General features: G+C 35.6%; 1 protein-coding gene and 1 pseudogene across 1 annotated transcript; one reads left to right on the top strand and one right to left on the bottom strand.

Moving 5' to 3' along the window:
* Window positions 1-3930: 3930 nt before the first annotated feature.
* On the bottom strand, window positions 3931-4031 carry LOC114822824 (small nucleolar RNA R71; annotated as a pseudogene).
* Window positions 4032-9617: 5586 nt separating this feature from the next.
* On the top strand, window positions 9618-20259 carry LOC139193381 (agamous-like MADS-box protein AGL29). The gene is made up of 2 exons (XM_070816380.1): window positions 9618-9728; window positions 19696-20259. The coding sequence occupies exons 1-2, from the start codon at window positions 9618-9620 to the stop codon at window positions 20257-20259; spliced, it is 675 nt and encodes a 224-aa protein (XP_070672481.1).
* The last annotated feature ends 6928 nt before the right edge of the window (window positions 20260-27187 follow it).

Below are 27187 nucleotides of genomic sequence, written 5' to 3'. Positions count from 1 at the left end.
TTAATATGCTTCACATTAAAGTATATTGTTTAACGTCCATCCATTTATACTATAACACATGATGTACTACTTTGTGTTCCAGGTAAATTAAAAAATCTCTCTCTAAATAGGTGTCAAACTACTTTATTAAAACAAAGAGCCAATCAAGCAAAAATAGTTCAAGAAATATGCACGATTAACGAAATTATAATCTTTAATATTATCCTTAAGTAAGGATTTAGCCCTAATCAATTGAGATCAATGTCTAATGTGGAGCCCCAATCAGAGCTGTAGGTGTGCAAACACGCATGGCCCGACAGTTGTCGACGATCATCATCTTCCATAACACATTTGACATTTCGGAAAAGAATTATATGATGCCATGGTCATCTTTCTTCAAGTGTTTTTAGTTACATATGCATGATGACTTATGTCCTCTCTTTGGCTACACATCATCAAGATCCCAATTAAAACTAGCAACCGTGGGACCTTTTAGTGGCTTTGAATTTGAATTCATGCATGGGCCAGAAAGATGGTTGAGAAGGATCGATATTTGCTCACTAAAGCCTAGATGAAGCCAGCATTTGGCGAGGGAAATAGGGTAAAAACAGTACGAAAGTGATATTTTGGGGAACAAAGGAATTGAAGAGGCAAAGGTGAGGGACAATGGAGGCCCCCTAAGGCAGTGAAACATGCATACGTGCATAGAGTTTAAATAAAATGGGAAACAGAGGGGTAGGTGAAGACTAAGGAAGGTGGGGACGATTGATACACTAGTATTGCTAGTTTCTAATGCAATTATTGAGAGGTTAATTATTAGTCGTAGTAAATGGGCCCTTCTTTCTGGGTTAGGTTTCGATTCAAAACTAAAGCTTTTCCTTTTGCCAGGGTATTATCTCTTAGTTTTTTGCAAGGGATCTTTGTTTAGACTTTAAGCACGTTTGTAAAGAAGATGGGTTTATAGTTTGTGAAGGTTCTTGCATGTTTATGTCCTAAATTTTCTAAGGTCATGTTTGACAACTGTTTTCGTCTTGGGTTTTTAGTTTGGGGTGTGCTATCCATATATCCCATTTTACTTCTCATACACCCCTTGATAATTTTTGTCCATTGATCTTCTTAAATTCATCCGATCTGACGGCCGAAAATTAAAATGTGTGTGAGAAGTAAAATGGGGTATGTGGATATCACACCCGTTTAGTTTTTATATTGTTGGTACTATTTATTTTTGTGTGTTAGAGTTGACGAATGATTACGAGAGACAAGTAGAATAAATGAATAAGGGGAGGTGCACAAAATTTAAAAAAAAAAAAAAAAACTATTTTTAGTTGTTTTCACTTTCAAGATTAGCTTTTCGTTCATTCGTTCTTCATTCTTTCTTTTCTTCTCCTCCATTACTCTTCTTCATCATATACTTTCCTCATATATCACCACAAAATGTATAGACTAAAAATTAAACGAAATGATAATCAACAAACCCTCAGTGATAGTAAAAATAATAACAACGGATTCTTTTGATCCGGTGCCTAGGCATCATTTCTGAAAGAAAAGTTTGTATATATTTAAATCACTTTGTACATTAATACCATGGAATTATTAGCGTGACGGAATTCAAAAGCTAGCATTATCCATGGACCATATGTAAGAGGATTTAAAGGAGACAAGAGATATGTGGTCAAAACAAAGATGGAGGTCGGGGCATGGGAGACCCCAGGTGTTCTTGATATGTATTTTGGGGATTTTTGAAAGGAACAGAAGTTTGATAGTTCCTGAAGTGGTTCGACGACAAAATGAGGGATGGCAAATTGGCAATTTTGTGTGTTTAATTATGCAACAACATGTCAAAATGGAAGTATAGTCTCAACTTTTATGTAAGTGATGAGTTAATTTCATATTATATATTTTACCCTATTTTTACTATGTTTTGGTAATTATTTTGGTACTTTGATTTATACTTTGATTCAAATTGGAGGATGTTCGGGTGTCTCTTGGCGTGTTCGTATAAAAATTTGAGATTTTTCTACCAAGCGGGTATTTTCTAGCGATCGAATAAAGAAGCAGTGCGCAGTGTTTGAAAATGATGTTTTTGGGCTTAAATTGTGTTTTTGGAGTCCGAGATGACATCTGATGGGTTCATGGCCTTCTGGAGAAGTGTTCAGAATATTTCAAACATCAAATCCAACTATATTGGGCCAGTTTTGGAGCAGCTTAAGGGTCCAAAACGTGGTTGTTCAAATTTTTGGCGAATTTTACCATTTAATTTAAGGTTATGCTTCCTGTTTTATTTTGGTTATCTTAGTTTCCTAGTTGGAATAAAGGACCTGGTTTTTAGGGTTTTGTGGCGGGCATAGCAGATATATTGCTTTGCGGTTCTCACTTTTTGGCTACGCTTTGTTTTATGAAACTTTGGAGACAGAGAGAATTGCTAGGGTTCTTGGAGATTTTCTACTTGAAGATGTTTTCAATCATTTTCTTAATAATATTTTCTATGATTTTAATTATGAATATTTGTAACTAATTCCTTTTGTTAGGGCGAAGCCGTGAGCCTTAGCATGAATATGTGATTTTTATTTAATTGCTTATGATTGATTGCATGCATACTTTGTATTATTAATCACCGGGAATAAAAATATCTAATTGTCTTAATGCCTGATCACCATTAGGATATTTAGAAAAGTAATTTGATGCAATTTTGGTCGAAAGGTTCCCTGAAATTGAAGCTAGCTTCTTGTGATTAATAATTGTAATTTCACTTAGGATGAACACTATGTCTTAAAGGTTGCATGGTTTTTCAAAGAGTTTTCATAGAGCATAATGAGTATTTCATGTTCAGATTTGATCCGAACGTCCGGATGGGTTGCATGTTAGATATACGTTTTATGTTGGAGGTTCTAAGTAGAATATGAATTAGGAAAATCTAACCTTCAAAATGGCATGCGTAGATCATAACCCTAGTGCTTTCTTAATTTGATTTCTCCAAAACTGGTTCCTTTTCTTTCATCTTTAATATTACAGATTAATTTACTTTTATTAATTAAATTCGTTTTTAATTTAAGTAGGTTATAAAATCAATCATCTCAATTTCTACTTTACAATAATTAATTAGAATTTGGTTTGTTTTGAATTATTTAATAATCCCTGTGAAGAACGACCTTACGAGATCCGTTTATACTACAATAACCTTGTAATTCTTGCAAGTATTATAGGAGTTTTTAGTCCGTTCATGTGTGTAGTAAAATCCCTATCAAGAAAATGGTGCCGATGCCAGAGATTATTTAAAATAATTTGTTCTAATCAGATTTTTAGTTAGTTATTGCTGCTTATACATATAATTTTTTAAAAATTTTTTTTTTAATTTTTTTTTTACAGATTACAGCAGCACAGCAGTGCAGATTTCAACAATCTGTGCATGGTCAGTACATGATCAGCAGTGTAGAAATTATTTCCATTTGATGCAGAACCTTAGCAGATTTTAAGGAAACGCAGGGAGCAAAATTTGCAGTGGGTTCCTTCATTGCAGGGGACTTTTTTGCAGTCTTTATTTTCTGGGGATCTATATAGTAAAGAAAATGGCGTTTGTTATTCGAAGGGATGGTGACCCTTTGGTTGATTCTTTAACAGCTCATGCCACTAACATACCAAGTTGCATTACTTATCCGAATGTGAAGGAAGGGTCTACATTCGAAATAAAGTAGCACATGTTGAATATTCTCCCTACATTTCATGGGTTCTCAACTGATGATCCTAACATGCACATTTCAGAATTTTTAATGGGATGTAAGAATATTTTGGTGAGAGGATTTTCAGTCGAATCTTAAGCTCCGTTTATTTCCTTACACATTGAAAGATCAAGCAAGGAGATGGCTCCTCACACTTCCATCTGGAAGCATTAGCATTTGGAACCAACTCAGTGAAATTTTTTTAAATAAGTATTATCCAATTTCAAAGACTCTTGACATGAGAACTCAGATTTTATCTTTTGCCCAAACAAATAAGAGTTTCATGAAGCGTGGGAACTTTTCAAAGAGTTGATTAGAAAATGTCCACATTCCGGTATTAACAGTACTGATCGAATGCATATATTTTTCAGAGGTTAAATATGACTACAAAAACTCTTGTCAATGCTTTATGCGGAGGTTCATACAAAGATAAAAATGCACAAAAGGCTTGTTTGTTATTTGAAAAAATGGCAGCAGATACACAACAGTGGGCAGTTAAGCAACAACAATCTAGATCTATTTTTGAGTTGTCTAATGGTTCTCCATATGTTTCGGCACCAATTAAGAAAATAGAGAAAAAGCTTGAAAGATTTGATGCAAAATTTGATATGTTATTACAAAGAATTCAAGGTTCACAGGTTGCTGTACAACAACTCTTACAAGCTGCCTGCAGCATTTGCAGCACGACAACCCATGATTTTTTGAGCTATCCACATAAAGCTGCTTATCCAGAGTTTGCAGTGGAACAAGTTAATGTATTTAATAAATTTTAATGTCCACGAAATTATCCATATTCAAATTTCTACAACCCGGGTTGGAGAGATCATCCTAATTTAAAGTGGGATAGATCAGCTTGCAAGGCCACAATTTCAACAACAATTACAACAACCTGCTGCACCTAAGGCAACTTGGAAAATTGCAATTGAAAAATTAGCCAATACTACCAGTCAAGAAATCCAAAATTTGCATGCATCAATGAAAAATATGGAAAAACAAATTGAGCAGATTGCGTTGCAGGTTTCAGAAAGGGCACCGGGTACATTTCTTAGTCAAACAATACCTAATCCAAGAGGATGAGAAGAATGCAACATTGTACAAACATTACAGTCTAGCAAAAGTTATGACAACAAACATGAAAATTGCGTTGAAAATTTGCGGGTAGCGCCACAGCCACAAACAGATTCGAAAATTTTTGCAAAATCTGATACTTTTGCAGATTCTGCAATTTCTACAGATTCTGGGCAGCCATAAGACAGATCTGAAAATATTGCAGATATTGATGCAGAAACTGCAGAACGTGTTTATATGTCTCCTATGCCTTATCCCGAAAGGTTGAAGCCTAACGCTAAAGATCAACATTTGATAGATTTTATGAAGACTTTGGCTAAAGTTCAAATTAATCTTCCATTAATTGATTGCAATCAAGAACATTCCATCTTATGCCAAGTTTTTTAAGGACGTTTGTATAAAGAAAAAGAAGCTTGTAGATTTCGAAAAAGTGATTCTAACATAACAGTGTAGTGCGGTCTTATTGGATAAATTGCCTCCAAAGAAAAATGATTCAGGGAGTCTTACTATTTCTTGCACTATTGGAAATTGTGATTTCAGTAGTACTTTAATTGATTTAGGTGTTAGTGTAAACTTAATGTCCTATTCTGTTTTTAAATGTTTAGGTGAAGGAGAGCTGAAGCTAATCTCCAACATTATTCAATTGGCTGACCATTCAATTACATATCCTAGAGGGATCATTGAAGATGTTATTGTGAAGGTTGACAATTTGTATTTACCAGCTGATTTTATGGTGTTGGACATGGATGAGGATTTGACAACACTCATCATTTTGGGCCGCCCATTCCTGGCAAAAGCTCAAACTCTTATTGATGTTAAAGCTGAAACACTAACATTCCGGGTTAAGATAAAACAGTTGTTTGAAGCCACCACACATCCAGGTGATAAGCAAGAATGCATGCGTGTTGATGTATTAGATGGTTTACCTCGGGCCAAATTTATGAGCGGATCATCAATTGACCATCTGTTCATAAAGCCTCCGAATTTGACTCATGATTGCATAAGTCCTAAACCACATCAGCAAAAGGTGCTACATGATGACCAGCCGATTAACATTAAGAAAAAAACATGAAAATTTGCCAGGCAGCCTAAATTTTAAGAAAATATAACTTGGTAGAAAGGTATGATTGTTAAATTCCAATTCCAAGTTAATTCTAGGGAGACAAGAGTCTCGATGGAAAGGACCTTATATGGTTAAGCAGGTTTTTCTAAACGGTAACGTGGACATTGAACCAGATGGCAGGGGTTGTGTGCTCAAGGTCAAGAAGTGTCGACTAAAGTCGTTCCTAAGGAAGTTTAGTGCACGCGAGTCACTGATTCTAAAGGAACTAGTGATCTGACACAAGGCTTCTGCGACGTCTAGCTACAGACTTAAAATAAAGCGCTTATTGGGAGGTAACCCAATTTTTCTAAACTCTTTCCTTATTTTATTTTTTGTTTGATTTTTTTTAATTTTATTATTAGTTAAATTTCTAGATGCATTTACATACCTAAGTTTTAATATAAAAAAAATACAGATTATAACAATTAAAAAAAAAACATGAAAAATCTAAAAATATCTTGCTTTCGTTATTTACGCAGTTGGTTTTAGCTCCGTTTTTAATTTTCGCATATATTGGTTAATTGCAGGTTGCATTCATGGAAAATAAATGAAAATGGACATATTATCCTATACTAGAATCATGCACCCTGCAACAAGTCTACATTCACATCAACCACATCTACACTATGCTGGAATTTCAAGCAATTCACATAGTTCATTCAAAGATGTGAGTTTGGGGGTGGTTGTTGCAAATCCAGTATTGAAGCAAAAATTTTGAGCAGTTAATTTTGATATTAATTACAAGGATATGAAATTTTACCTCCTAGATGCATCGATATGAGCTCTTGGAAGCTTGTGCCATTTTTGTCCATTGAAGCTAGTGTATTCCTCTTCTTTCCCTTGGATCTATCATGGATATGCTTATCCTATCCAAAGAACACCAATATGAGACAATGCAGGGACATAAAACATATCTTTACAGATCGGAACCCAAATACATCCTCGGATTCATTTTACCTTCATATGGGAGTCGGATCTGAGATGTCCGAGTTGTTCCTGTCTTCTACCTTTGTTTCGAGGCCAAATTGCAGTCATGCACAACTTACAACAGAAAGATTACTGATAATATGACTCTTATAATCCAGGTTATGTACCACTTAAAACACACAATATTGTGAAAGTCATAATTTCTACAAGGATGAGTGGTTATACCTTCCAAATTGACAGATCAAGGCCTTTCTCTCGGATCTGTCATGGATCCGAGTGTTTTGCACATATACCATACCATTATAATTACATGCAGCGAGAGATCAGTTATGGAGACTAGTAATTTTACCCTTTCTGTCTCCGGTTCTGAGTTGCGTGAATGTTGTTCTTCATTTTCCTCGTGTTTCGTCAGTAACTCCACATCCTCGCAGAGGAAGCAGATCAACATGAGTTAATGTTCTTCTTTTCCGTACAAAAAAAAATCATTAATTGCACACCTATTCAACAAGGATAGGGATGAAGATTACCTTTGTGAGCAAATTTAAGCTTCAAATGTGCTACCACTTCTATGGTGGCGGCGTTGGTTTTGGGGTTTTTGCAAAGAAGAGTGCGTGTGGTTGTGTTGCTGTGTGAGAGAAGGTCCCGCACGTGTTTATGGTTGAGCGGCTAAGGGTGACGAGGTGTGAAGAAATAAGAAAAAAATGTAAGCGAATAAGAGCTATTTTTCATTTTAGAGAGAAATGGGTCTGAAAGAAAAGAGAGAGAAAGAGCTGCGACATGTGGGAGAGGGGCTTTAGAGCAACTCCACCCATGGTGGTTGCTCGGGGGACAGGCTCTAGGAAAAGGCCCGAGGGCTGATGGGTAGGCCTTCAACCTTGGAGAGCCCGAGTGAGGGTGGGAGCCCGAGGGCTAGGCCCGACAATTGGGAAGCCACGTGGCTTCCCACGATCCGTTCGATCCTAACGGCTCTTTAATACGAGCCGTCTGATTTGCAACGGTAATAAAAAAAAGCTGATTTTATATCAACCGTTCAATCTGAGATTAACTGTTGATATTAATCTACTTTATAAATTAAAAAAAAAGAAAAAATAGTTTTAAAATTAAGAAAAGTTACCGTTATGACATGTGGCACAATCTGGAGTGTTGGAATTCAAATTTTTTAAAATCCAACGGCAGAGATTAATTATTTGAATAAAAATTAAAAAAAATTGTAAAAAATTCAAAAAAATTGTAAAAAATCTGAAAAAGTTGTAAAAAATTGTTTTTACTTTTCTATAAATACCACTTCTTCTCCATCTACCTTACACCACAATTTCATATTTTCTCAACTACTTTCAATCAAATTCCTATCTTTCTCTCAAAGTTTCAATCCAATTTTTTTTCCACAAAATGACTACTGATGTAGGTACGAATTGGTCGCTTCTTGAAAATGTTGCGTTGTGCACTAGCTGGGTTGAAGTTACTCATAATTCCCTTACGAGTATTGAGATGCAATTGCGAGATGTGGAGTTTAATTCATACCAAATTTCTTGAGCAAATGGGTGGGAAAAGAACCAAAGAATCGATGTCCAGTCGTTGGAAAATACTTAGCCATTCCTTTAGTACGTGGAGAGATGCCTTGACACAAGCTAGTAGTAATGTTCGAAGTGGGGCAAATTATGCGGATGAGGTAAGAATATATTATAATTATTTGTTTGTATTATTATTATGTTACCTAATTTGATTATAATTATTTGTTTGTATTATTTATTTGTGACCTAATTTCATTATTATTATTTGTTTGTATTATTTATTTGTTACTTAATAATTTCATTATTATTATTTGTTTGTATTATTTATTTGTGACCTAATTTCATTATTATTATTTGTTTGTATTATTTATTTGTTACCTAATAATTTCATTATTATTATTTGTTTGTATTATTTATTTGTTACCTAATAATTTCATTATTATTCATTTGTAGCAACTTCAAGCACAAGCATGGTATGCTGCCAAAATCAAATCAAGAAACAAATCATTCAACCGGTGGGAATGTTGGAATATTGTTAAAGATTGTCCTAAATTCAAAGTTGTGCCTGTTGGTCCAGAAGTACGCATGAACAACACCCCTCTACACAGCACCCTTTCACACTCTACACCCGATCATGGCTCCTATGTTGATGAAGAAGATGGAGAAGAAGTGCCCGAAACGCCCATTTCTGAACAAGCGTCGAGATCGATCCGTTATCCAATTAGGCTTCAAGGTAAGAAGGCTTCAAAAAGGAAATGGAGTGCTTCCAAGAATGATTATGGAAAGTACATGCAGGACGTTGTTGAACACTGGGGATTGGGTAAGGACGTTGAGATCATTTTGATCCCCCGAAACCCTGAAAAAGGCATACCATATCCATGTATCAAAAGATGCCATTGCCTCCAAAATGATAGATTTTGCTCATTTTCTGTCCCCATATGCGCCTTGCCATGCACTTGGACAGTTTTTCCACGTCCAGTACATACAATCGATGCTTCCTATCATCCCAGGAAAACCTCGCATCTCGCCCTTCTTCAGAAGCCTTTGCAAGTCCATGTGAATAGGTTTTAAGAGGTACTCTACGGTGTACAAATATTCGACTGCTCCGCAAAACCTCATCAAGGCCTTAAGAATGGTTGATTTCCCCATCCTCGTTATCTCATCCACTTGGTCTGTAGATGCTTCATACGCAAGCATCCGCAACGCAACAGTGATTTTTTGCTCAGGCAAGAGACCCATAACACCACAAGCATTATTCTTTTGCACAAAATAAGAATCATGGTTGCAAACATCAGTCATGATTCTGTTAAACAAATGTCGTTCCATTCTAAAACGGTGTCTGAAGTACGTATCAGGAAATGCACTGTTATGGATAAAGTAATTGTCCAACAGCTCTTCACCCCGTCGTTGCCTGCTTCTATCAAGGTTTCTTGAACGGCTGGGCCTGCATATCTGAGCAATAGTCTGGATGACTCAACGGGAATGTGAGGCTCTGGCCATTCTTGTTTTGTCATCTCTCCTTGTACGTTCCTCATCCTCTTCCATCTCATTTTCGGCTATCTGAAGGTTGAACATTCCTTCAGATTGGTTAAACAATTCTTCCTCTTACTGATCGATTTCCCACATCACCCTTGATGAAGAAGAAGACATTGTAAGGATGGATGGTGAAGAAGAAGCAGAAACTATGAATAATGAGATAGAGATGTTGAGAAAATTGGCATGAGATTTGTGAGGATGGATGGTGGATTATATGGACAATTCAGAAAGGATTGGATTGTAGATAAGGCCACGTGGCATGACGTCATTCGTTAAAAATCTAATCGAAATCTATCCTCAAAGATTCTGAAAAGATAATGACATGTGGCACGATCGTATTGGATAAAAATCTTATCGAAATCGATCTCTAATAATTATTTTTTCGGATAATGACACGTGGCGCAATTTTGAATGAGTTAAAATCTAATCGAAATCTATCGTCAAAGATTCTCAAAAGATAACGACACGTGGCACGATGACATTAGATAAAAATTTTATCGAAATCCATCGGTAAATAATAATTATTTTTTTTATAAAATGACACGTGGCGCAACGAGAACGATTTAAAAAATCTTATCTGAAATTACAAATAATTTTATTTTGTATTATTTAAACAAACAAAAAAAACTAATATTTTATTGCCTATTGCCAGGGGGGAAGGGCTCCAAGGGTGGAGATACAAATGACAATTACTGTTCATTAAGGGTAGTTACTATTTATTAAAGGCAGTTACTGTTCAATAGGGTGAATTCAATAGTGGATTGCCAGGGGGGAGGGCTCCATGGGTGGAGTTGCTCTTAGGTTTCTAACAGCGCACTAAAAAATGGAGCATATTTTAGTCCTTATTTTAGAATCCTAAGGAACTCCCTACTCGAATGCATGACACGTGTGCAAATCTGGAGTTTCCCTTATCTGCCGAGGGGGGGTTTTGAAATGAAGCGGAATGGAGCCGTTCGGCTTTGGGCTCGAGACTAGTGGAAGAGAATCCAATGTTTGTTCACTAGTTGCTATGATTTATGGTGTACAAGTGTGGGCATTGTGTGAATTCCCATGGCCAATCCAGATTTTTTAAGGTATCTATTGTCTGCTGCACATCAGGTCTTATTTTTCTTTTATCTTTTGTCTTTATATATATATTTTTTCTTTCTTTTTATTTTCGGTTTTTCTTTTCTTGTTTATTTAGTTTTTCCTTTGATCCGAATTTCCTTTCATGTTGTCTTATATTTGTTGGAAATATTGAGTAGAAATTTCATTGTTCCACATTGGCAATTCTAAAAAAGTTTCCTCACTTTATAAGGCTTTGTCCCTTATAGAAAGTGATTGGAGTGATAGGCCTTGGAGACTAAAATTAGGCTCAGCTTTGAGGTGTACTAATTAATTGATAATTAATTAATAATATATATATATATAATTAATATATAATTAATTATCAAAAGATGGGCCTTAGGGCTCTTGGGCTCTGAAAATTAAATTCTTTACATCGAGGGGAATGGGTCTCAAGCCAATTCAATGAATCGAACTGGGTGGAAACCTAACCTAGATAATTGGAAATCCTATGGTCTAGGTTCAATAGGCAAACTGGTTGAGTTTAATTCACAAGTTGAACACACAGCTTACCCATTCTTATGATAAAATGTGTGTTGTCTGTTGAGTTTGAGGGGTTATGTTTTATACATTTAATGACATTAATATCTTGTTATCAAGAAGAATATGGCAGACTATTCTTAATTAATGTCACCTATATATGAGTAAATGGGGCCACATTTATGAGAATTGACATGACTAAATTCTCTAAAGCTCCTATGAAATCCGGGATCTGTTCAGGGCCAAGTAAACCCGATATGTTTTCACTAGGGTAAGTTCAAGTCCAAAAGACACTTCACCCGATGCATATCTTGTCTATTCTCTTTCAGTTTTAGGCAGCCTAGTCATCCATTTGCATTTACATTTGCATTCAAATGTGGGGTAATTGTTGGAGTTTGAATGAAATTTCAACTCAAATGTGGGGTATTGTTGGAAATTTTGAGTAGAAATTTCATTGTCCCACATTGGTCATTCCCAAAAAGTTTCCTTACTTAATAAGGCTTTGTCTCTTACAGAAAGTGATTGGAGTGATAGGCATTAGAGACTAAAATTGGGCTCACCCATAGGGTTGAGCTTTGAGGTGTACTAATTAATTGATAATTAATTAATAATTAATATATATATATATATATAATTAATTATCAAAAGATGGGCCTTGGGCTCTTGGGCTCTAAAAATTAAATTCTTTAATTAATTATTTTTAATTAATTTCGAATTTAATTAAATTATTATTTATTTGAATAGACTCATCTTTTCAGATGAAGTCTGAAATAAAAAAACGAAGAGAGCACAACACCCCTCTGAAGAGATGTCTTCCAATAGTCACATCCCATTATCATACTTGTTGCGAACATGCATAATCCCACTATATATACATCCATCTGCATGACATTTAGTACACAGAAAATATCAAATTCTTATTCTACATTCCTAAACCTTCTTACTGAAAGAACCACACAGGAATTTGCCAGAAGTTAAGTTTTCCAGTGCTAGAATTCTAACTTGATCGTTGAATCCTGGCAAAGCAAACGTCTGTAGAACTACAAGCACTGAGTAGGGACGAAATTTTTGTTTAAAGGACATTGCGGTACGCAAGCCTCGATCTTCAAGTTGTCTGTTTTATAGTTTTGTTTTGTTCATACTCTGTTAATTTTTCTATTTTCATTTATTGTTTATTAGCATATATAATTATATCATAGATTCTTGACTTATATCCAACAATATTTTCTTTCCACACCTTGAGGACAAAGTGTGAAATAAGTTTGGGGGTGGGAAATAACATTTTAGGTTTTTAATTTTTGTGTCAGGTTAAAATTTTCATTCTTCTTAAGTTGATATCCATATAATATTTTAAACGTTAGAACAAATGGACATGGTAAAGGTTAATCCCACATTAGAGTCTTTTCTATTTATCGTTGCTTAGACACTAATTCATGAATTATACTTTGAAATTTGCACATCACACCAACATGGTTTGTGGGGAGTGAGATTGAAACACTTACTTTTAGTCTAAGTTTCATTTTTAATTTTGTTCTATATAAAATAAAGTTAGTTTGTGTTATAAAGTAATAATTGTTCCACCCGAGGCTTTGCCTAGTAACCGAGCCAGTCCTGCCTGATCACTGTAATTCTCGCGTCAAACGATAGAGTTTTAGCATGGGGCAGGGTGGTTAGTTGGTTTCGTAGCCTTTTCAGCTCAGGTTAATAAGTCCTAAGGGGTGTTCTACACCTAGTGCCCTAAAGCCCTAGTGGTTTGAGAGTCATTGACCTAAAGCTCGCTATATGGGTTGGATCGAAAGTTTAAGTGAATCGACATTGCACGACCGTTACTGTTACTGAAAAAAAATTGTTATATATGAAGAAAAAAAAAGAGAAAAAAAATTGAAAAGAAAAAGAAAAAGAAAAATAGTTATATTTAAAGTTAACATGTGTGAAATAAAGAAGGATGAGAGGTAAGAGTTTTAGTTAAGTTTCCTTAACTATGTTGGTTTACTTTACACCAAAGGAAGTTTGTGAATTCTTTTCTAATTGATTCTAAATGGCTTAGACTCTTTGGTGGGATTGGTTGGAACTTTTGGAAAGATGTTCTAATTTTTAACGTGTTCTATGGATTGCAACTTTGAAGGTGAAATTTTTTGTCAATTAGTTTTAGTTAAGTCTTTAGTTTGTTAGTTTTTATTTTTGTTTTCTAGTTTTATTTTGCTTGAGGACAAGCAAAAATCTAAGTTTGGATGTATTTTGATGAGTCAATTTCATATTATATATTTTACCCTATTCTTAGTATGTTTTGGTAATTATTTTGGTAGAATTTTGATACTTTGATTTATATTTTCAATATAGGACATCTGACTTCCTCTAGAGCAAAACTAGACCAAACGGACGAATTTTAGAGTGATTCAAATTGGAGGACATTCGGGTGTCTCTTGGCGTATTTGTATCAAAGATTTTTCTAGCAAGCGGTTATTTTATGTCAATGGAATAAAGAAGCATTGTGTAGTGCTGGAAAATGATATTTTTGGGCTTAAATTGTGTTTTTGGAGCCCGAGATGACCTCTGATGGGTTCGTGGCCTTCTGGAGAAGTGTTCAGAATATTTCAAACATCAAATCTAGCTATATTGGGCCAATTTTGGAGCAGCTTAAGGGTCCAAAACGTGGTTGTTCAGATTTTAGGCGAATTTTACCATTTAATTTAGGGTTATGCTTCATATTTTATTTTGGTTATCTTAGTTTCCTAGTTGGAATAAAGGGCCTGATTTTTAGGGTTTTGCCCCTGCGCCGGGGGGGGGGGGGGGGCGCATGGTAGATATATTGGTTCGCCATTCTCACTTTTTGGTTACGCTTTGTTTTATGCAACTTTGGAGACAAAGAGAATTGCTATGGTTCTTGGAGATTTTATACTTGAAGGTGTTTTCAATTCTTTTCTTAATAATATTTTCTATGATTTTAATTATGAATATTTTGCTAGGGCGAAGCATTGAGCCTTAGCATGAATATATGATTTTTATTTAATTTCTTATGATTGATTGCATGCATACTTTGAATTATTAATCACCGGGATTAAAACTATCTAATTGTCTTAATGCCTGATCACCATTAGGATCTTTAGAAAAGTAATTTGATGTAATTTTGGTCGAAAGGTTCCCTGAAATTGATGTTGGTTTCTTGTGATTAATAATTGTAATTTCACTTAGGATGAACACCACGTCTTAAGAGTTGCATGGTTTTTTAAAAGATTTTCATAAAGCATAATGAGTCTTTTATGTTCAGATTTGATCCGAACGTTCGGATGGGTTGCATGTTAGATATACGTTCTATATTGGAGTTTTCAAGTAGAATATGAATTAGGAAAATCTAACTTTCAAAGTGGCATGTGTAGATCATAAGTAATTGGTAAAGGTTCATCGGATTGCTAGGTGATGGTGGAACCCTAGTGCTTTCTTAATTTGATTTCTCCAAAACTGGTTCCTTTTCTTTCATCTTTAATATTGCAGATTAGTTTACTTTTATTTATTAAATTCGTTTTTAATTTAAGTAGGTTATAAAATCAATTATCTCAATTTCTACTTTACAATAATTAATTGGAATTTGGTTTGTTTAGAATTATTTAATAATCCCTGTAAAGAACGACTTTACAAGATCCGTTTATACTACAGTAACCTTGTAATTCTTGCAAGTATTATAGGATTTCGTGTGTGTAGTAAAATCCCTAAATCACCAAGGGGCATCATGAAAGACTGAATAGACTTGAGAGTACTGTTCGGTCGGAAAAAATCGAACCACAGAAAAAGGTTCGGCTATGTACATGCATGTAGCGGAACAAACAATGGCAGGTTGGAAACGTTATGTACTAATTTTTTTATCTTTCTGTTTATCAATCATTAGTGAGGTACTCCTGAGGCCCAATTCCTGAACCCTTTCTTTTCCTAAATTTTTAGCAAAATACAAAAAATTCAAGAACTTTATACGATCTACGTACATACATCAAACGGTATGGTTAATGGCGGAGCTAGAAAATTTTCATCGGGTGGGCTAGTTTAAAGATTTAAATCTTTATAAACAAAGAAACTTGATACAATATTTTTCACAGTATAGCTAGCTTAAGAAAATTTTCACAAGGTGAGCTAAGAATTTTTGTTATTAAAACAAATTCAAACTTGTATATGTACAAGATGAGAAAAAAGATGTGAAAAAAAAAGATGGTTTGTAAATTGTATAATATAATTAAAGTGAGAGAATTCAAATCAGTAACTAAATATATGGTGGGTTATATTTGAAAATCAGTAAAAATTACATGTAAAATTTTATTTTCTACTGAAAGCTACTGGGCTACAGCCCAAGGTAGCCCTTAATGTGGCTCTGCCGGTGTATGGTAGTGGAGATGCTTCCTTGCATGGGTTCCGTAGTGCAGTGGAGTTGAAGATGAATATCCGAATCCCCAGGCAATCCACCATTTGGATATGTGAGTCGAACATAAGAACTATTATTTACTAGTAAAGAGAAATATCAATAAACCATAGTAATAATGTCATATATATATTTTTTTTGTCATAAAAATTGTTATTTTTCCTTTGAATACTGATGAGTAGGCCTGGCAAACGGGTCGTGTCAGTCGTGTTCGTGTCGTTTTCGTGTAACACCTGTTATCTTAACGGGTCGTGTCGTGTCACACCCGTTATCTTAACGGGTCCTTAACAGGTCGTGTCACTTTACCCAACGGGTAAAGTGACCCGACCCGTTATGACCCGTTATGACCCGTTAAGAAAAATATATATTTTTTCTTAAATTTGCACATACCACACATTGCCATATAAATATTACTTCAAAACATTAAAACACATTTGTCGTTTAAGTACTACATCTACACTCGAAAATAAGAGCCTAATAAAAAAATAGAGTATACTGCCGATTTGCCCCCTGAACTATCACCCAACTTTCGATTTCCCCCCTGAACTTTTTAATTGGAAAATTAAGGACTTAAACTAATTTTTTTGGCCGATTTGCCCCCTGCTGTTAATTTTTCATTCATTCCATCCAAATTTTTGTTAAATGGAAGCATATGCACAACATGTGTGGGTAGTTCGGTCGCTTCATTCTTTAAAATAATTGAAAACCTTAGATTTCTAAAATATAAACCTATGCAAATACGTGTGATTCTATAGCTTTTGTATCTAAAGGTCTAGTGAAATGACACTTTTGTCCACAAATGAGAGTTACGTGGTTTGCACATGATAAGAGTTAACGTTAATTTGGATGAAATCTATGAAAAACTAACTGTAGGGGGAAATTGGCCAAAAAAAATTAGTTTAAGTCCTTAATTTTCCAATTAAAAAGTTCAGGGGGGAAATTGAAAGTTGGGTGATAGTTCAGGGAGCAAATCGACAGTTTACTCAAAAAAATAATACATACACTACTAATCTATTACAAATTTTAAATGTGCAAGGATATACAAAATGAAACAGTTTTTGTTTTCAAGGTTGTGAAATCTTTCTCAAAAGTTTAAACCTCAATTTACAAAATCCTCGATTTACATCGATCATTATGAAATTGCATTGGAACTTTGGCTTGATCTATTGCCTTCAAGAGTTATGTTGATGATGTTTTCAGTAAGGTTTTCCACGTCATAACTATCTTCTGCATAAACTAAGCATAGAAAAACCAAACATTAAAAATCATTCAAATTATGAGAAGTTTACCAAAATAATTATGAAAAAAAATAAAACAATAGTACTATACCATACTTTTATTAAGTATAAACATAAGATTTTGTGGTATCCACTAGTGTAAATATTTTAAATTGAAGATCGAATTAAATCATTGTATTTATATAAGGTCAAGGAGTGTAGTTGTAAAAAATCATCAAAATCGGAGTTAAATTAACCGTTAAATCGTGATTTTTCGTTTATAACCGTCGAAAAGTTTTGTCCCGTTACGTGCTCTCTGAATGTTTGTTTTTTGCAATTTTTGGCGTTTGCGATCTCGAAATATATACAAACATGTTTGACGGTTAGATCATTGAAACTAGTTTCGTAGAATAAGTATTCCATCAAAACAATAGATTCACTAATACTTAAGAGTTTATTCATACTTTTATTAAGTATGACATAAGATTTTGTGGTTTCCACTAGTGTAAATATTTTAAATTGAAGATCGAATTCAATCATTGTATTCATATAGGGTCAAGGAGTGTATTTGTAAAAAATCATCAAAATTGGAGTTAAAATGACCGTTAAATCGTGATTTTTCGTTTATAACCGTCGAAAAGTTTTGTCCCGTTACTTGATCTCTGAATGTTTGTTTTTTTCAATTTTTGGCGTATGCAATCTCGAAGTATATATAAACATGTTTGACGGTTGGATCATTGAAACTAGTTTTGTAGAATGAGTATCCCATCAAAACAATAGATTCACTAATACTTAATAGTTTATTCATACTTTTATTAAGTATAATATAAGAATTTGTGGTATCTACTAGTGTAAATATTTTAAATTGAAGATCGAATTCAATCATTGTATTCATATAGGGTCAAGGAGTGTGGTTGTAAAAAAACATCAAAATCGGAGTTAAAATGACCGTTAAATCGTGATTTTTCGTTTATAACCGTCGAAAAGTTTTGTCCCGTTACTTGATCTCTGAATGTTTGTTTTTTGTAATTTTTGACGTATGCGATCTTGAAGTATATACAAACATGTTTGACGGTTGGATCTTTGAAACTAGTTTCGTAGAATGAGTATCCTATCAAAACAATAGATTCACTAATACTAAATAGTTTATTCATACTTTTATTAAGTATAATATAAGATTTTGTGGTATCCACTAGTGTAAATATTTTAAATTGAAGATTGAATTCATTACTTGTATTCATATAGGGTCAAGGAGTGTATTTGTAAAAAATCATCAAAATCGGAGTTAAAATAACCGTTAAATCGTGATTTTTCGTTTATAACCGTAAAAAACTTTTGTCCCATTACTTGATCTCTGAATGTTTGTTTTTTGCAATTTTTGGCGTATGTGATCTCGAAGTATATACAAACATGTTTGACGGTTTGATCATTGAAAATAGTTTTGTAGAATGAGTATCCTATCAAAACAATAGATTCACTAATACTTAAGAGTTTATTCATACTTTTATTAAGTATAACATAAGATTTTGTGGTATCCACTAGTGTAAATATTTTAAATTGAAGATCGAATTCAATCATTGTATTCATATAGGGTCAAGGAGTGTGGTTCTAAAAAATCATCAAAATCGGAGTTAAAATGACCGTTAAATCGTGATTTTTCGTTTATAACCGTCGAAAAGTTTTGTCCCGTTACTTGCTCTCTGAATGTTTGTTTTTTGCAATTTTTGGCGTATGCGATCTCGAAGTATATACAAACATGTTTGACGGTTGGATCGTTGAAATTAGTTTCGTATAATTCGTATCCCATGAAGTTCAATGGTGTGTGTGTGTATATATATATTTATTTATTAAGTAGATTTAAATCTATTTATTTTGTATGTATAATTATTATAGTTTTTAGGGGTATAAAATTTAATATATATATATATATATAATTATTATAGTTAATATTTTGGGTATAATTATTATAGTATATATAATTATTATAGTTAATTTAATATATATATATATATATATATATATATATAATTATAGTTTTTAGGGGTATAAAATTGTTAAATTAATATATATATATATATATATATATATATATATAATTATTATAGTATTTTTTTAGGGTTATAAATTATTAAATTAATATTCTGCTTATCGTGTATCGTGTTACCCACGTGTATACCCGAACAAACCCGTTATCTTAACAGGTGCTTATCGGGTTACCCGATAACGACCCGTTTCATTATCGTGTCGACCCGAACACCTGTTAATTTCGTGTCGTGTCGTGTCGGGTTATCGGGTCGTGTCAGGAATTGCCAGGCCTACTGATGAGTTCTTTAAATATCTCCATGTGCATATTTTTAGCCTAAACTCTACAAATAAACTGCCCAAAGCACATCGTATTTATTTGCTCCATAACCAAATCACTGGTTTCTTACCATTATGCATACCCACTTTACCTAGAGCTGCACCGACCATATTCGCACCAAGATTACTCAACAATATTTGGGCATTACTCTGCTCTTTAGTTTTCCACCAGATTCCATCCCTCTAGGGTTTTCCATTAGATTCCTTCCCGTCTAGGGTTTGCCATTAGATTCCTCCTTCTAGTGTTTGCCATTAATACTCAACCATGGCCAGAACTGCTGAGTATTAGATCACAAACAATAATATTATCAATAGCAAAAAGACTAGCAAAGGCGGAAGAAGGATTGAAATAAAGAGAGTTGAAGATAAGAACAAGCGTCACGTTACCTTCTCCAAGCGCAAAACGGGTATCTTCAACAAAGCGGCGCAACTCAATGTTTTGACCGGTGCAGAGGTAGCAGGGATCATCGTGTCTAGCAACAGCAAGGTATTCTGCTTCGGCAGCCCTGCCCCCGACGCTATCATCAACCGCTACCTTGCAGACAATAATGCCTCCTTATTTCCCGTAGATCAACCAGATCATCCTACTAATGCTTCGAATGTTAGTATAATGCATGGTAGTAATAAACAAGTAGAGGAGTACATGGAAGCTAGGACGCGAATAGAAGCAGAGAAGATCAAGCGTGGGAATAATAATAACAATAATATTGATGGAGAAACAGGAGGGTTTTGGTGGGAGAAGCCGATTGAAACGATGACTAATTTGGAGGAGTTAGAAGAGTACATGGAAGCCTTGCACAAGTTGAAACACAATGCGGAGGTTCGAACCAATGAGATGATTAGGAATATCTAGACCAGCCTGACCGGGTGCATCTTCTCCTTGATGACTATGAATCATAGACTACTTGCTAAGATTGAACAAATCTCTTATTAGTATGTAAATTTTCGGATTTCTTCAGATACGACTCCTATCAACTGGCCTGTTTTTGTTTTTGGGTTAGCAAAAGCCAATATATTCGGATAATATTATGAAAACTTTTCATACTTTAATCTAATGATTACCAACAGTGTCAATAACATCCAAGATATTTACAGGCCAAGTGCCCGCCCATGTCTTTTAATCCTCTAGCCATTCATATCATGTGTCAATCAGTAAGCAATAATCCTGATAAAAAAATCGATGTACGCCATGGTTGAAGAACTGCATCAAGAAAAGCACTGCGCAAGAGCAAGAATGAAATAAGTAAAAAAGGCAACTCAATTCCAAAGATTCACCACAAACACGAGATCAAATGGGTATTTGAAAACCACCCTAATCACCAATGAGAACAAAGTCACCTGACCAAAAACATAAAATTGTAAAGAAAACCACAACAGAAAAACAGGTAATTAAATAGGAAAGGTTTGATAACATCACCAAACCGTGTGACAGCACGAATGATAACCATATTAATTTTTTTTTTTGTATAAATGAATGCAAAACCTGCATGTAATGTGTAAGAAGCCCTCATTCTTTTCCAGAATAAACTTGCAAGTAGGACACCTCCTCCATTTATTCTTCTTAGCAAGCTCCTGTAAATGTAAAGACAGAGATGAAGAATTGTATTCTTGCAGAAGAAGAAAGAGTATTCGAGGAGGGAGGGAGGGAGGGAGGGAGGGAGGGAGGGAGGGAGAGAGAGAGAGAGGGAGAGAGAGAGAGAGAGAGAGAGAGATTTTAAACAGAGAACGATCTTTCATTAACTGTTTTCTTAACTAATTACAATGGTAGTTATCAGGAGTATATATCAAACTAGATTGCTTACTCCCTAATCTATTACAAGGCTTACAAGATGATTACACTTGTCACTATTACAACCTTAGGATCATAAACGGTTAAGCTTGTTATACTGTTATCATCCCCCCTCAATCACATGGTGGGATTTACTAGAACCATATATGTGGAGCCTAAAATAATCCCAAAAATTCTAGAGGCAACACGTGGAGTTTTGCTTAAGAAAGACAAGATTGCTCTCATTAAATGGGCGCATGCTCCTCAGAAACTCTCATGCTCAGTTCACACCCCTGAAGGTTTCAGCAGCTGAAGTCACCCACAACTCACCTGCCCTTGGCAAAGAAAAATCAAAGCATTAAAGATAAGGATTAATGACCCAAATCCTATCTTTAATACATTCCCCAATTGAAGATTGACTCCAATCGAGTAAGTAATCCCAATTTAAATCAATTAGGGATAATTACTCCATACACATTGGCCAATAGGATGCCGCATGTGTAGGGTAAAACCCTAACACTATGGCCGGCCCTCTCCTCCTATTATTACCCCATATTCTACCAAATTTTAGAAGCTTTTGCTACCCTAAAAAGCCCTAAAAACTTTACTCTCCTCAGAGAAACTAACTTAGGCATCGGAGATTCGTTGGCCTAACCTCCCCCACCTCATGGGCATTTGAGGCTTAGGTCTTTGATCAGAGATGTTGATTGTTTTGCAGGTGAATTTTCATCAAGACTGAAGATGACGGAAATTTGCATCGACAAATTGGTGCTTTCATTGAGAGCTAATTCAAATACTTGAAGAAGCCTCTTGCATTTGGTTTCTTGAGTTTTCTGTTACGTTGAATTTCTCACACGTTGTATCAATTAATTTTTCCTAAACAGGTTTCTTGATCAATCCCTGGAGAAAGGATACAATGGTAGGAAATTCAGAAACCACAATGAACGGAACCTCGTATGTAGAAGGAAGGATTAGGACAGGACAGTGGAGATGAGGATATAGCCCCATGACGGTGATCCTCAAGGCTTAATATGACGGCAGGAGGAGCCGTACCACCACCGTTGCCACGACCCAGCAGCCATGGCGAGGCCACCAGGCCACGACCTAAACAACAGCACCGCTACCCTTGTAGCGACCCTTAAAACCCTGGGCAGGAGGCCCAGGACCTTCAAGCCACAAGCTGAGCCCAGGAGACCCAAGCCGCCATCCAAGTAGCCCAAGCTACCACGGTCATAACCGAAATTCGAGCCCCACTTGGTGTAGATGCAGCCTAGGCCCAAGAAGGGCAAGGGTTGGCTAAGTGCACAGAGCAGGCCTAAGGCCAGCCGTCACACACGCGAACCCAGCGCGCTTACACGCACAGCTCAGCTATCTAGCTGGGTTAGCCTAACCTACGACCCGCTTCGACGACCTAGCCCGTGACTCAATCCAATTTAAGGCCACCTCTGGAGATCTAGATTTCGACCAACGATCTTGTGATCGACCCAGGGTTATTTTCACCCCATTTTTCTGCAGGAATGCCTGTTTTGGGCTCAAGCTTTGTACTTGCAGTCCACTACACTTCCACTATACATGGAGACACCTATTATCCAGACTCTTCCAATCCAAATGGCGAGCACCACCTGCCCTAGCAGGTTGCCAATTTGACAAGCGCCTTTGCGCAGCAAACTACCTTGGTGAACCAGCTCCTTGAGCGTATCGAGACACAGTGCGCCTCAGACGAGGTGTCTCGAAGCAGGACGAGGGCAAAAGAACGTTACTCATTCCAGCGACATCCCAGCAAAGAGCTACTCAGCCTACCACGAAACAAAGAAAACATAACCTAGACCTTCCAACGATCGCCTCAAGGATTTCCAATGAAACATGACATGTTAAAAATCACTACTCCCACAAATTTTAGCTATCCTTACCCTCGAGATCATACTTAATTGCAGTCACCACTCACTAGCTCGCATGTAATCAAATAAAACAATGTTTTGAATGTAGTAACATGCCTTAGAGAATTCCCTCAATTCCTCACCAGATATTCTCTCTATTTTCACCAGATTTTCTGACTACACTCCCTATACTAGGCATATATGAGAAGATTGATGTAAACATGTAGACTAGCACTCACATATGTTATAATCAAAGAAGGCACTTTCTAGAATTATTAATACAAGTATGTATATGATCTCATGAATGGAATGCCACTACTTAGATGCAAGAACCAGAGATTCTATATGCTCGTACCAATTTCAAACTCCATAGATTGAAACACATGACAATCAAGATAAAAGTCTAAGGTTTGTAATGGGGCTAAGGTATTAGCTGACAAAGAATGGTCAAAGATAAACAAAGGTTCTTAAAGTGATAGTAAGCAAAGTAAAGAAATCAACACTTAGAATTCAACTTTTGAATGTAGCAACTAACTTTAAACAGAAGGGAAACATTCTTACAACACTTAGGGTCGAATTCAAACTTTTGGACCCTTCTTCCACAACCAATACTAGTGAGTTCATTCTCACTTATTTAGAACTCTTTTCCTTTCTTTTCTCAACTTATTTCATCTTTTTCACGTTTTTTTTAATTATTTTATTATTTTTTTTTCGCCCTTCTCTTTGACACACTAAATGTACAACCTTATGATGCGAAAATTAACTAACACACAAATTAAACCCTCTTATTGACAATTGTAATAAAGATGTAAGTAGGGATCGTTCTGGACCGGGGATTAGGAGGGATTGCTAATCTACTTTAAACTGACTAAAAAATACAAAAATAAACTTAAAAACACTTAACTAGACTCTAATGACTCAAGACAGGCTTAAAAGACTCAAAACAGCTTGAAACAACTAAATAGACTCAAACTAGACACTAGGAATGACTTTGGATGAAAATTGATTTTAGCTTGACTCAAAACACTTAAAAACACAAACTAAGACAAATTCTAACTAATTTGTCACACTAAAGGGGATTGGGTTTTGGATGAATTTTAAGTAAAATAAGTAACTAAAGACTTAAGATAGATTTTAGCATGAAATTGGGATAAAGTATGGATGATGGGCTAGCTAGAGGGTTCTTCTTCACACATGACACACTTGCATACAAAACGATTTCCAGTTGCTTTTCAATAAACCATGAATCTCAACATCCTAAATTAATTAGGTACGCTTAAATTAATCTTTAGATTTTCCTTTAGTTATTGGATTGGATGACATCATTCGACAACCCAAAACATTCTTCAAAAGTTCCCTACATGAACAACATAATAGAGATACAATCAAAGATCATTATGCTTTATGAAAATCATAAGCATTGACAAAGCATTTGTAACTATGATGAGCATGATACTCCTGCTAGGAATCTACTTAACACAATTGTGACTAGCAACCTCCATTACTTATGAATACAACTTCATAACGATTAGGTGAAACTCCCTTGCATTCTAGCATCAAATTCATGCATGCAAACTAAGTATGCATCCTTAATCTACAAACAAGAATAAGTTATCAATCAAACAGTTAAGTAAATTGCATTCACGATTCATAGAATCACAACTGGAAGTAATCAATTCATGTTGCAAGTATATTCATGGTTTCGAAATTCCCCTTAGCTAAAAGGGGTTTAGCTCTTCATGTTCGCAAAACAAAGATACATAAACTTAAACATTGAAAACACCTAAAAACGTTCCAGCAATCCAGCTCTTCAAGGGAATGCTTCGGCTTTGACTGAAAGAAAGCTTCGGCTTTGGTTGTGCGTTCTTTGAAGAGAGCTTTGGCAGCGTATTACTTTTCAAAGATTTGGTGCAAAGGTTCCTATGGATGTAGAATTGCAGCCCTTGAATGTAGAAATTGTCGACCTTTATGCTTGTCTTGGGCGACCTTTATGCTTGTCTTGGGCCCTAGAATTCCAGCGTCTTGATTCATCCATGGGAGAATTTAGGCATGTTTTATGTATTAATTTAAGCCATTTTCCCTTGCTTGGCCAAATTATAGGGCTTTCTTGCATATTTTGTGAGCAATCTTGAATTCTTGCTTGTTTTGTGAAGATGTTTTGGCTTTCTTTCCGGTTTTGGGAACAACTTGGGTGCCATGCCGATTTTAAGGATTGATTCCTCCCTTTTGTCGAATTTTGGGAAAGTTTTGAGCTTCTTTTGCTTAATTTGTGCCATATATAATTGATGACTTGTCCATTTGTGATGAGCCAGATGCCACGTGGAGCTTTGTGATGCATCATTTGTATTCAACAAAATTTACATGTCTAAAAATGCCCCAGTTCAAGGCATATTGTAGGCATGTGTGCTTGTCATATGTAGGAAATGTGTTTTGAAGTCCTTCAATGTGAATGTTCTAGCTCAAGGGTCGTTGAGACTTGATCTTGAATTACCTTGCTTCTTCAAGGGCCGTAAAGGTGTATTTCTTGAATTGACCTAATGAATTTCGTCAAGGACCGTTGAGGCGTATTTTTTTAACAAAACATTTCTTCAATGGCTGTTGATGCTTGGTCTTGAAGGAAAATGATGAATTTTTTCAAGGACTGTTAAGGCTTAATCTTGTATGAAATGGAAATTTTCTTCAAGGGCCATAGAGGCTTGATCTTGAAAGAAATGAAAAAAAATTCTTCAAGGGCCGTAAAGGCTTAATCTTGAAAGATTTGTCCTTGGTTTGGGAAACACGTCATCTGACTTGCACGCCAATTCTGAGGTCGATTTCTCTTCTAGAAAATTCTGTAAAAATATGGGAAACATAACGTTATCTCTTATCTTTTCAGGCATATATCGCACACTACTAGGAAAAATCGGGAAAGCCTTCAATTCGTCATTTTTCCACAGCTGCGCAGTTCTGACCAGAAAACAACTTCTGTGGTATTAACTTTGAAAACTGGAACATTTGGCTTTAGGGAAAGTTATGAAATTTAGATACAATGATCATTAGCCTCTTAGCTTCCTTCTCCAATTGGCGTTGTATCAAAACTTTTCCAGAAAGTCCACGTATTAGCACAAACGTCCTACTTGCGCAGATTGGCTGAAACTTGCCATTTTTTGCTTGGAATTTGCTTCCTTCTTTTGGTTGGAATGTACTTCCTTCTTTTGATTTTCCTTTTTCTATTTGGTATGTATTCTCCTATAGCTGTAGGATGCAATTGACCCCTAATTATAGGACAATTGGGTGTGTTTTTTTCACAAAACACCCTTGCTGTGCACTGTTTCTATGCTTGCTGCTTGTGCCGTGCCCTGTAGTTGTTGCTACCTTGCCTTTTGCTGCTTGGTGTTTGTTGTAGTGCATCACTTTTTATTGCATGGTGCTGTGCAAAAGACTGTAGTGAGGTTACGCTGTGTAGTGCCTTTTAGTCGCAATTTTCTCTCGGTGCTGACGTTGCCATGCAGTGCAAGAAACTACTTGCATAATCATGCGAGGTTGCGTAGTGCGATTGTGTAACATTTTAGTTTTCTTTGCTACTATAGCTTGCTTTGAAGGACCTTCTTGTAGCTACACGTTTTACCGTGTTGCTCAAGCATTGTGGCTGATTTCTTTTTGTCATTGTGACTTTGTCATGATCATCCTTCAACTCACGAGGTTTGTCTCGCATGTCTTTTGCTTTAGTGAAACAATTTTTTTTTCTTGCCGCCCCACTCTTATGCTTATGTTGCCTTGTTTGTTTTGTTGCAGCCATGGTATTTTTCAAGTGTTTTAAGAGCCATACTATCACCATTCTTGTGAAGGAAGGCAATTCGCAAGATAGGGAAACGACGTTCAAGCTTTGTGCTCCGTTGACTGGCCCTAAGGCGTATGTTCGTGACAATCCACCGGCTTCATTTGAGCTTCTTGGCGATCACATCCATTGCAGAGCTATGACTTGGAATAGCACCTTATCGACTACTGGAGAATCCGTCTTTGATTTTTGCTTATTTTGTAATACGGCTTTGTAGCCGAATTCTTTCTTTAAAGAAATAAAGTATTCACATTGAATTTGCTCTTTATATTTCAAAGTATTTGTGTGTTTGTTTGTAGATGATGTGACTTTACATGAA

This window comes from Malus domestica, chromosome 17, assembly GCF_042453785.1.
Source record: "Malus domestica chromosome 17, GDT2T_hap1".
Taxonomy (NCBI): domain Eukaryota; kingdom Viridiplantae; phylum Streptophyta; class Magnoliopsida; order Rosales; family Rosaceae; genus Malus; species Malus domestica.
This window is presented reverse-complemented; position numbering and strand designations above follow the sequence as displayed.

Bases quoted from the DNA above. Each gene is read 5' to 3' on its own strand.
- LOC139193381 (XM_070816380.1), top strand. From the start codon at position 9,618: ATGTCGTTCCATTCTAAAACGGTGTCTGAAGTACGTATCAGGAAATGC. The intron at 9,729-19,695 runs GTTTCTTGAACG...GCTGAGTATTAG, and splicing joins CGTTGCCTGCTTCTATCAAG to ATCACAAACAATAATATTAT.